At 42.3% G+C, this 12360-nt stretch overlaps 1 protein-coding gene across 8 annotated transcripts in view; it reads right to left on the bottom strand.

Moving 5' to 3' along the window:
- RAI14 (retinoic acid induced 14) overlaps positions 1 to 12360 on the bottom strand; it is a 138024-nt gene that overhangs the window by 26940 nt on the left and 98724 nt on the right. For all 8 annotated transcript variants that reach the window (XM_081825972.1, XM_081825971.1, XM_081825974.1 and 5 more), the window contains one exon: positions 8076 to 8164. In XM_081825972.1, coding sequence (XP_081682098.1) covers positions 8076 to 8164 — 89 coding nt within the window. The remainder of the gene's footprint in view (positions 1 to 8075; positions 8165 to 12360) is intronic.

Genomic DNA, 12360 nt, shown 5'->3' with positions numbered 1-12360 from the left:
AGTAGGAAATACATACTCACAAATTAGAGGGTTTAGGACCAGAGTGAGCTGTACAGAAGCACGTGTGAGGTCAGAAGATCAGATTCCTTCTTTTCTGAGACCAGCTGAACTACAGGATTCTAAGGGCATCCGTGAGGGGGGGTTGTTTAGGTGGTGCAGAACACTGAGAGGCAGGAATCCCTCCAACCTCTCCCACATGGATGAGGATGAGGAAGGTTGGCAATGGAGACCCTTGGAAGCAGGAAGACAAACCTCTTCTCTTCCTCATCCTCCTTTTACTGCATGAGAACCCCTCCTTCCAGGATGTATACTACATCATAGTATGAGTTCGGTTACAGTATGCATGAAATAGGCTTCGGTGGGCTAGCCTCGCCCCCAACTATCATCTGTACCAGTGTTTCTAAGGACAAACACATTCCGAGTTCTAAACAAATGCCTTACAGATGAACTTTTGGAAGCCATCCCGATTGTAAGTAGAAGATTGTTTATGTCATGTATGCAGTGCGTTAGCTTTCGTCTATGCGGTGGACAAAAGCTGTTCTACATAAAGAGCACCCATTGGAAAAAGACACAATTCTCCAGAGACAAGATAGTAGGGAGGTTTAAACAACTCAGCATAAAATAAACAACAGGGCTTCATTGCACTCCAAGTGTTCTAGTCATACCTGGAAGTAAGTACTGTGTTTCTAAAGGAAACACAATTCTTTTATTCCCTGGCTCTATGCGACGTTTTCCTAAACCAGGAGAACGACAGTATTTCCCATTCAAATAGTCTCAAAATCCAAATAATACATCATTCCCTGGACATTACACTGAAGCAAGAGGTCTCTCACTCCTAAGGTTAGAACAAAATCCTCTTTCCAAATGCAAAATTTTCTGGAGAGAATACATTATATTAGTGACAGACTCTCAGTGTAATGAGACAGTGTATAAGTCTGGCCCCCATTCAGCTGTGGATCTGTCTGGAATATCAGGAAACAATTTCCCAAAAGCAAATAACACGGCAACCCTAATTCAGTACATTCTGGCAGAACTTTGCCTGTAAGTAAAAAGACCAGTGTTATTTATAAGTCAAGAATCGTGGGCTATTACAGGTAGTATAAAAATCCTATTAATGAAAGGAAGTCTGAAAAGGATGGCCCAAGGGCACCTGGCTGGCTCAGTCGGTAGAAAGTACGACCCTTGATCTCGGGGTCATGAGTTTCAAGTCCCACACTAGGTGGAGAGAGGACTTAAAAAAATAAAAATAAAAAGTAAAAAGGATGGTCCAGCCATTCTTGCCATGGAACACCTTCTCCCCGCCCCCCATTATCTCAGACAATAACCCTTTATTCAATTCTTTAAGATCACAGGATTATAAAATGGAGAAGAATTAACTAATAGAGGAATTATTGATGTACTCTTCAAGTGTATGTGAAAAACTTTGAAACTAATGAAGTCAGAAGATAGAGATAGGGCTAACAAGGCCAAAGTCTGAAAAAATCACGGTTTTAGATAATATAGAAACATTTAGAAAAATAAAGAGAATAATAACTAGATAAGATTTAAAATATTTTCTTAAAAATTAGAGTTTCAGAATGCGGACTATATTTAAACAATAAAAGTATAAATTTGGTTCTTATTTATAGTTTTATTTATTTTTTATTTGTTTTTAAATATTTTATTTATTTATTTGACAGAGGGGAGACACAGCGAGAGAGGGAACACAAGCAGGGGAGTGGGAGAGGGAGAAGCAGGCTTCCCGCGGAGCAGGGAGCCCGATGCGGGGCTCGATCCCAGGACCCTGGGATCATGACCTGAGCCGAAGGCAGACGCTTAAACATCTGAGCCACCCAGGCGCCCCTTATTTATAATTTTAAATATATTTAAACATCATTAGTCATAGTAATCCTCATCTTTTCACCATATTTTCATTGCTGAGGCACAGGTCCGTTTACCTTGTTATATCCCCAGGAGAGGATCCGAGTATGAAAGACATATTTATAGCCACTATTTTTACTATTAGATATGGAATCACCCCTTAGTCCCCCCAGTATAGATTTGTATAGCATTCCATATGGAATTAAAAGACTTGTTTGTGTGTGTGTATACCATCTGAAGTATTTTTATGGCCAGGTTATGCTGATGGCTGTATACGGTTGACCTTTCTGACCACCCATACACAAGTCAACAGCAAGTAAAGTACGACAAATCATACAATCGTTTTTTCATTTTTCTTTGTTCTAAATGAAAATATGAAATACACTTTATTGGCTATAATTTGCAGTTACAGTTTAAAAGACCCATTCTCTAAAGTGCCTGAGTTTTAAGATGGCTAGATATTACCTTTTGTGTCTTTACATGGTATCAAATTTGAGTGGGATTAGGGGGCATAAAGGAATGGAAGTTCACCTAGAAATCAAAACAAAAATTAAGCCAGCCCTTAGAAACCCCAGAGAAAAGTAAGGGCTCTCAAGCATTCCTCCTTCTGAGGACTATGCATTCTGATGTTTCCATATCCCAGTTCTCACTCTCCTAAGTCTCTCTTCTGTGAGAAAAGACGTTTTATTTTGAAGGTTAAGTGTGCAAAGGGATCAGAGAAAATTTAAGATATGGGTGTGAGATACAAAATGCACATTATCCTCCAATCTCTGTCTCTACCTCCTTGTGTAACAAAACCTTCGATATTTTTAACTGGACACGTTGCTGCCCAGAGTTCCCAGCTTCCCAGAAAGCCGAGTGTGGCCACAGATCCCACTCTGTCCAATGAGATCTAAGTGTGTGTCATTCGTGGGCTGTGCTTGTCCCTCCCCTTTGCAGCTGCTGGGGCGCAGATTCAGGGGAAGCCGCCTTGGGCTATGAGGACCACAGCCGCACCCTGGATGGTGGAGCAACAGAGGTCTGTATCCCTCACAGTGTGGAGCTGAGCTGCCATACCGATTTGGGGCTTTCAACTGAGAGAGAGAAAATTCTATTTGTTTCAGTCACTCTTACTTTGGTATCCTGTCCCATTGTGTCAAATGTATACACTCATGAATAGAGGGTGTCTCAAAGCAGATGCTTCAGAAAAGCCCTGATAACAAACAGAAGATTCTTTGGTCTTCTTCAATCTTCTGTTAATGCTTCTGTTCAATCCTGCCTCATCCTCCAGGGTGCTAAATGCAGGCACCACCAGCCCCCACTCTGAAAAAAAGCCTAGGAGTCAATTTTACTATTTCTCCGGGAGAAGTGCTTTCTAAAGAAACAGACAGAAATGCCAATCCCTACGTCAGTGAAGAACCAGAGCAAGCAAAATAAAAGATGCTAGACAAATAACGTAGGTCCAGCTCAGAGATGGCGCCGTGGGCTTAGGAGCTGGCTTTCCTACGTGACCACGACACACCCGTGTGTGGTGGTCAGCAAACAGGCAAGTAAGGAATGGGGGGAAAACTGCCAAAACCAAAAACGTAAGCCATCAGCTTCTACCAGTGTTTGGGTTTTCTTTTTCTGATTTGTACAATGAAAGCAGCTGGCCTGGTGATTGTAAAAAACATAAAGATGTGAAACCTTTTCAAAAGTCTCATGTGTAAAAGATAATAAAGGTGTTGTGGGTGAGGTAGCAATAATCGTGATCATCTAGGAGCCACACGCAGGGAGCCCTCACGGCGTCGTGGGCCCTGGGACGCCCACACTGACCATGGCGTTGAAGCCTCAACGGCCATTCCTCTAAAATGATGTGACCCGGGGCGCCCGGGAGGCTCAGTTGTTAAGCGTCTGCCTTCGGCTCAGGTCATGATCCCAGGGTCCTGGGATCGAGCCCCGCATCGGGCTCCCTGCTCAGTGGGAAGCCTGCTTCTCCCTCTCCCACTCCCCCTGCTTGTGTTCCCTCTCTCGCTGTGTCTCTGTCAAATAAATAAATAAATAAAATCTTTAAAAAATAAAATAAAATAAAAAAATAAAATGAAGTGACTGTTGTTGTACTGGAATCATACCCAAGGCCTTATCTTCTGACAGTGATTTGCTCATAAGAGTGCTTGTAAAGCATCCATAAAAATTCTCTGGTCAGACTTCCAAACATTTCATGTGGAAAGATAGTTGTGAAAAAAAAAATAGATGTTAAGAAGCCCTTTGCTTCCTGGGCGCCTGGGTGGCTCAGTTGGTTAGGCGACTGCCTTCGGCTCAGGTCATGATCCTGGAGTCCCGGGATCGAGTCCCGCATCGGGCTCCCTGCTCGGCAGGGAGTCTGCTTCTCCCTCTGACCCTCCACCCTCTCATGTGCTTGCTCTCTCTCATTCTCTCTCTCTCAAATAAATAAATAAAATCTTTAAAAAAAAAAAAGAAGCCCTTTGCTTCTTAAAACCTCTTTTTAAATCTAGTCACTGGTTTTAAAAATAGGAAATTACACCAGTTCAGTCATCCTATAGCCTTGGTGGATAAATCTAATAAAAAGGGTCACTGTAGTATATTTTGAAAGCAGTTTTTTTCCAAAAATTCTACAGGGCAGTATGATGTATGGTTAACAGATTTCTGTACCAGTTCTCAGTGGGTGTTTGGATTGAAGTTGGCCATTTCTCAGTAACAATGTGGCAATATTTAAGTAGGCTTACTAAAAAGACAACATCTCTAAGAGCTGAGCCATTTAATTCACCCCTAAACCACCATAAAAGATGTTTTGGATGAATGATGGTCAACTGAGGCATGGTGACTAATGGATTGTGCTTTTCTTTCTTTCTTCCTTCCTTTCCTTCCTTTCTTCCTTTCTCTGTCTCTTTCTTTCCTTCCTTCCTTCTTTAAAGATTTTATTTATTTATTTGAGAGAGAGCATAGATGAGAGGGAGAAGCAGGTACCCCGCTGAGCAGGGAGCCCGATGCGGGGCTTGATCCCAGGACCCTGGGAGACACTTAACCAACTGAGCCACCCAGATGCCCCTGTGCTGTGCTCTTGTGAGAGAGAAAGATGGGGGTAGGTGATAAAGCAACTGGGAGGACACAGGCATGGGCAGTAAAAGCCATCGCATTTACCTTGGTTTTTTTTGCGAAGGACAAAATCTAAGGAGTGCTGTTGTTCTGAATAACACAACCAACGTCTCTATGCACATTTTCCTTGCAGCCTTTTCCTTCTTTTGTTCCTACATTCTCTTTGCATGCTTTCAAGAAATCATGAGAAGTCAGTGCCTCATTCAGACAAAAGTAAAACAGTAAGCCCGAAGACCAAAGTGCTACCCTCACTGCTAAAAAATGTTAGTGGGGAGGGAAGTGACTGGTGGCTCTAAGACATTTTTACGTCACTGAATGTTTGGACAATGTTCTGGGCCCACATAGTGCTGTGGAGTCCCACCAATTTCAATCAGGGTTAAAAAAAACATGGAGTGTGGCAGTGCCCACAGACTGGCACAGAGAGCAGCTAGGATGAGTCTGCAGTGTCCCCTCCGGTGTTGCTTCTTGGAGGGTAGTGTCATCTCAGTCATCAAGGCACTGGGCGCTACACTGGGGTGTCCAGGTCTCAAGGCCCAACACTTCATCAGACTCTTAAAAACTGAGTTAGGGCTCTGGTAGGAAATACAGACTCTACCCAATGTGTCATGTGGCACAAAAACCTTAGAGCTTTAAGTGTCCGAAATGATACTAGTGGAACATTAAGAAAAAGAAGGCAGTCTGTAGACTTTATTATGTAATGTGGTCTCAACTATATAAAACTCTGCCAGGGAAAATCTGGAAGGAAATGTAGCAAAATAGTCAAAGTTTCCTTTTCTTCTTAAGAGTAGAAGCATTGGTAAGGGATGCCTGGGTGGCTCAGTCAGTTGGTTAAGCATCCGACTCTTGGTTTTGACTCAGGTCATGATCTCAGGGTCCTAGGATTGAGCCCCACAATGGGTTCCACGCTCAGCCGGGAATCTGCTTAAGGATTCTCTCCCTCTCCCTCTGCCCCTCCTCCTGCTTGCACTCTCTCTCTCTCTCAAATAAATAAATAAAATCTTACCAAAAAAAAAAAAAAAGAGTAGAAGCACTGGTTAGCTTCTCTATAGTTTTCTGTATTTCTTTAATTTTCTACCATGAGCATCAGAGAAACATATTTTTCCCTATAACAAAAAGACAGAGGGGAAGAGATATTTGGTTATGATAGAGGTAACTAGACTCCTGACTAATATATTTCTTTTGTTAAAGATTTATTTCTTTATTTGAGAGACAGTGCACGCAAGCGAACACATGCACGGGGTGGGCGAGGGAGAGAGCGAGAGAGTCTTAAGCAGACTCTGCGCTGAGCATGGAGCCCGATATGGGGCTTGATCTCAGGACCCTGACTAATCTATTTCTTACCATCAAATGCAATGAAATGAATCTGTATTATAGATCTAATTTATTCACTCTAAGCTAATTCCTTTAGATTAGGACTTTCTTAGACAGAAAACTCCATCTACTTATGATGACATACTTCTCATCAAGGGTATTTTAGCCAATCACACTGCCCTTGACTGTATGTGGTATAACTTTTAAGGTAATGACAAACTTTTAAAAACAAGCAAAATAACTAGGTCTTGGGATTAAGGATGACTTTAATCAGTGCAACATAAATTAGTATTTCCCTTAAGGTAGTCACTTAAGGAAACCATTCTTCCACAGGTATTGACATTTCTCAAAGTATTTTTTTTTTTTGGAGCTTTCTGTGGTACTGCTCAGGAAAAGCATTCTGTTACTTCAATCACTCTCTATTTTTGACCAAAAATGGTTTTACCAGTTTGATACCTCAGTTATCTGACTTAACTTCAAGTGGCTTTTGGCCTGTCCTAAAAAAACAAATCTGTTCTCAAAGGATAAAGATCCCCTAACCCTGAGATTTAAAAAAAATAATGCCACAGACTTTTTGAAAATAATTCTGAAACAAGGTCCTCCAACCATATTTTGAGTATTAACAGCATTCTCACAATACCTGACTGACCTCCCCTGTCCAAGACAACTACTCTGAGGTGGCCAGTGTGTTGGGGGTTGGAAAAGGGATCCTTCATGGGTTAATGCAAAGCCTAGATAAAGACTATGGAATAGACTGATTTCATATTCCAGTAAAAACTAACAAAAGCCTTGTAGAAGGCATAGGTTCTGAAGTACAATAGAGAAATGAAAAGCCATCAGTAATTGCTTTGGTCTGGCCAGCAGGGGCAGAACCCCCAGCTGGAGACCCCAGGGACTCCTTCCTGTAGAACAATGTTCATAAAAGATATGACTACACTTTCTTCTCTCTCCGTTTGCCTTGTTCGTCATCTATCAACACTGGCTTCACATTAGAATCACCTGGGGAGCTTTATAAAAAATGCCAGTTGGCTGGCAACCTTCAGACAATGGAATCTGAATCTCAGAAGACAGAGCATGGTACAGATGTGTGGGGGTTGTATGTGTCTATACTGTTTATTCTTTTCCTTCCATTCTCTCCCTCCCTCCCCCTCCCTCCAGTTCCCAGGTGACTCAGATGCACTGAAGCACGATAAGGGGTGGGAACCATGGGCAGCTGGTCCAGATGAAGATCATGGCTTCTGTGTACAGAGCTCATCTCAGCTGGCTGACAAAATGAGCTCCTAAACAACACACTGCATTTCATCACCTCATACAATGATTCGTAAAAACAAAAATTAAGAAATATTGCCCAGGGCGCCTGGGTGGCTCAGTTGGTTAAGCGACTGCCTTCGGCTCAGGTCATGATCCCGGGATCCTGGGATCGAGTCCCGCATCGGGCTCCCTGCTCAGTGGGAAGCCTGCTTCTCCCTCTCCCACTTCCCCTGCTTGTGTTCCCTCTCTCGCTGTGTCTCTCTGTCAAATAAATAAATAAAATCTTTAAAAAAAAAAAAAAAAAAAGAAATATTGCCTGGTCCATACATATAGTCTTAGAAAATAGTAAATATGGAATAAGAAGCATACAGTTTCTAGTTGACTGACCACATACATGATGAAAACACTTGTAAAGGCACAAAGGATGAAATCACAGCAGAGCCTAGTCATTGGCGGTGATTCTAGGTTCTTCTTTTGGCGTATCTGTAGATTGGAAATTTTCCACAATGAATATGTCTCACCTTTGTGATATCTACTCGTGTGCTGGCCTGTTGACTTAAGAAATAAAGACCACATACCGGCAGTATCTTGGGCAGTCACGTCCACGCCATGTGTCACCATGACCCTGAGGCACTCCACATGCCCTTTCGTAGCAGCAAGATGAAAGCTGAAAAAGAGGTAAACACAACTGCCTTAAGATTTCCACTCTTTGGAGTTCATCTCCAACAATACTTTTTGCCTTTTCACGTACACTTTCTCTCACTTGAGCTCCACAACCTGAGGAGGTATAATTAGCAAACTCGCTTTAAAGATGAGGAAGCTGAGGCTCCAAGTGGTCTGATAATTTGCTCACTGACACTTTTTATTAAGTAGTGGAGTATGGGAGCTAGATCTTAGGTTTTCCAACCCACAGACCAGGCTTGAAAGAGGTAAGATTCAACTACATCATTCATCTCTTTAAGAAACAACAGTGTCCAAATTAGATTCAATTCCTAAATAATAATTTATCAATTTTTTTCTGTTGTCTAGGGCTTTCACCAAAGCCATTATTTCTAAGTAACTTACTCTATAAAGAGAAGTCTAAGTCAAACACCGGTCACGGTTCTTGGACAACATCAGTGTCAAATGCACTGTTGTGTTGTAGCAGAGTAACGGTAGTTGCACACAACTTTTGTTAGTGGCTAGTGTGTGCCAGCCATCTTCTCACTTTTATACATCATCTCTTTTCATTCTCGTAACAGCCTTTGGAGGTGAATCCTATCACTGTCTCCATTAGGTGGCCGGTGTCTATACCCGGTCAGGTGCAAAGAGCATTAAGGAAAGCCCACAGTTGGGCTCCAGTATTCACTGACACTTGGGAGATCAAACCATGCTCGGCATGTATGGACTTGCCATTAAATGAAGGGATGACTTCCAAATGCCATACCAATCATCCCTGGGGGTCCCAAGGGTGAAGGGCACTTCTGTGGACAGAAGCAAAGCACAATTCCACTGGGCATTCAGGCCCAGAGGCTGAGAAGGCCAAAAACCTTGGGAAGGTCTCCTTCCTATAGAGGGAGGTTAATGAGCCTTCCACTTCTTCCCCTGCCTCAGTTCTATTTGTGGGAGTTACTTTCTCAGGATACTTGCCATGCAGCATCCTACCTGTGAATTAACACCCAGGTTATATTTTTTTCACAGGACAGGACCTATAACTGGGGTCCAGGGTCACACCCAAATAGCAAATCCAAGACCTACACCAATTCAAACCCCAGTCATCTTGACCCCACACCTCTGCTCTGAAGCATGAGGCTGAGTGAAGGTGGACAGATCAGCAAAGGAGGACACGTCAGGTCTAGTTGCAAATCAGCCATACCTTAGCTCTGTATCTTTGGGAAGTCAACTTACCTCTCTGAGCCTAAATTTCCTTTATTGTAAAGTGTGGGGATTGCGTCAGATGATATCTGGTATTTCCTCCAGCTCTAACAACCTTCTGTTATTTTAGCTTAATTGGCTCTAATCACACCAACTATTTCTGCCTTTGTGCATCCATTTATGTGTCATGTTTCCTTACAGCCAAATTGACTCTGTGGGTGATTCCACAGTACGGTCAAACTTTGATCATACGGAGTGACTTGGAAATGTGGTAACTTGTTTAAATGGAATTTCTGGTTAAATACAACTCAACTAAAAGGACCTCCATAAAGGCAGAATAATATTACCTTTGCTTTCAGCATTGTTGGGCTAACCTAATTTACAGTAAGTGAAGTTCACCTTTAAGCACCAAAGAGTTTCTTTTAACTGATCTGGCTGGAAGGTCTCTAAAATTTTTTCAGCATTAGTAACAGTGTATGTTACATAATTTAATTGCCCTTGAGGACATGAAGTCACCACTATGAGCCTCAATTATTGATCTCTGCCCTCAAGGCTATTAATCTAAATGCCCCAGATTATTAAGCCCTAATATTCATTAATATTTATCTTTTCTTAATGTCTGTGTGTTTGCTTCTAAGATGTTCACTCTGCCATCTCCTATGACCAGGGGAGAACTAAATCAAAACTATCTGGACAAGACAGCCCTATCCTATGCCAAAGATAAAAGTACCAGGATTAGTAATTAGCATGCGTGCACGTGCGCGCACGCACACACACAGACTATATATATACATGTATATAGATATATAACTTCTGGTTAAAGTACAACATATATAAAGAAAACTTCACATATCACAATTATATAGCCTGCTCAATTTCCACAAATGGAACATACCCATTTTATCTTCATATAAGGAAACAGAACATGGCCAGAGACCCAAAAGCCCTCCTTGTATCTCCTGCTAGCACTCCAGAAAGCTCTCCAGGTTTCCCTTCTAGTTACTAACCCCTCAGTGCATGTATTATTTGTATTTTTTCTACTCTGAGGCTTCTTGGAGTGTCTCTGGGTTGCACACAGTATTTCCGGGGGTTGAAATTGCAGACACACATGATAAGGAAGCATTACTGTAAGTCACTGCTGTACACTGATAGATGGAGTCTGACAAATGTGCAATGCTATTCTATGGATGTAGGCTTTCAGGATCTTTATTTAGAACATTACCAATAATTGTAACAACAAGAATTCTAACAAGGCAGAAGAACTAAGGAGTTAGGAAGTTGGATTCAAAATCCAATCCTATGATAGAACCTTTCTTAGACATTTCTTTTAAAAATAAAAGCCCTTCGGGGCACCTGGGTGGCTCAGTTGTTAAGCGTCTGCCTTCGGCTCAGGTATTGATCCCAGGGTCCTGGGATCGAGTCCCACATCGGGCACCCTGCTCGCAGCTTCTCTCTCTCCCACTCCCCCTGCTTGTGTTCCCTCTCTCGCTGTGTCTGTCAAATAAATAAATAAAATCTTTTAAAAAAATGAAAAACTAAATAAAATAAAAGCCCTCTATCAACCCATCTTTGATGGCTATAACACATTTTATTGAGGGCTCCAGTTAGTTAAGGTTTCACTGCATATACTTTAATAAGTTGTGTGTGTGTGTGTGGCTTCGTTTACCCTCTCGCATTACAGTTTGGATCAGGGAATAACTTTTTCCCTCCATCTCTTCTCCTGCAGAATATTGGGTTCTACTGAGAAAATAGAATAATGAGAGTCATTTCACAATTTTATCTTCATATATTTGACCTAAAATTTCAGCACTCACCCCTGTTACAGATAAAATGAACCAAGTACAAATAATTAGAAATAGCAGATTATATGAGGACAGATATTCATGCTTATACTTTTATACTGCATAATGTTTTTAGCTGGTAAAGTCATTCTTAATTATTGTGACTCAAATATATGATTTCAAGGTGTTTCTCAGAGAAAGGGGATGAGCATGAAAAGCAGAAAAGGGAAGAATTGATCATTTTAGCCAGAAGTTTCTAATTCATTTTTCCAGACAGACAAGGAATTCCACTATGTATCATCATTCTGATTATATATTTCCAGGAAATGCACACAAAGCCAAGAAACACGACACGTAAGTTTGCTCCTAGGGAATATTTACTAATGCTGTGCATCATCTGTTTGCCCCTCCAGATTTGCCTTCCACTTTTATCCCCTGGGTCAGTGGTCTTGGAAGCAGACCTTTTATGGACTGCATCCAATAGGCTGCCTTATCCTCTGCCTTCTGGTTGAGTTCCACTAATGGGAGACACTTAACAAGAGATAGGAGGATGAGAAGAGAGAGTTCAGGGCATTATCCTCTCTACTCCTTCCCTGCCAGGCCACACAGTGGCCGTCACAGCCTTCCTCTACTTCCTCTATGAAGTTCACGGCTCTGGGGGCCAGTTGCCCCAAAGCTACAGCTGCTGCTCTCTCTAGGTTTTGGGAACTACTCTCTCTCTATGCCCCTTTAGGTTGGGAGGGCAGGGGCACGAAGAAGGGGAAAGAATGTTGAAACAGATTCCCACTGTTACTGGTCCAGGGCTGCTTTCCCAACCCCGCTGGTTTAATCCTGACCACAAATCTGTAAATAGTTCCTTTCCTAAAGGGTCATCAATGATCCTATCTGAGGGTGCTGTCTCCTACTGGGAGCCCAGTTGACACCAGTGACACCAGGGTATTCTGTGTGTGATCATCCTCAGGATGAATTGTTAGGTTCCTCTGGATATTATTTGATTAAATATTTACAAGGGCAAATTCGGGCTTTTAAAAAAATGTTTCACGGGGCGCCTGGGTGGCTCAGTCGGTTAAGCGGCTGCCTTTGGCTCGGGTCATGATCCCAGGGTCCTGGGATCGAGCCCCGCATCGGGCTCCCTGCTCGGTGGGGAGCCTGCTTCTCCCTCTCCCACTACCTGCCTCTCTGCCTGCTTGTTCTCTATCTCTCTGTCAAATAAATAAATAAAATCTTT

The sequence above is a fragment of the Leptonychotes weddellii genome, chromosome 7, assembly GCF_054177405.1.
Source record: "Leptonychotes weddellii isolate Sample4059 chromosome 7, ASM5417740v2, whole genome shotgun sequence".
Taxonomy (NCBI): Eukaryota; Metazoa; Chordata; class Mammalia; order Carnivora; family Phocidae; genus Leptonychotes; species Leptonychotes weddellii.
This window is presented reverse-complemented; position numbering and strand designations above follow the sequence as displayed.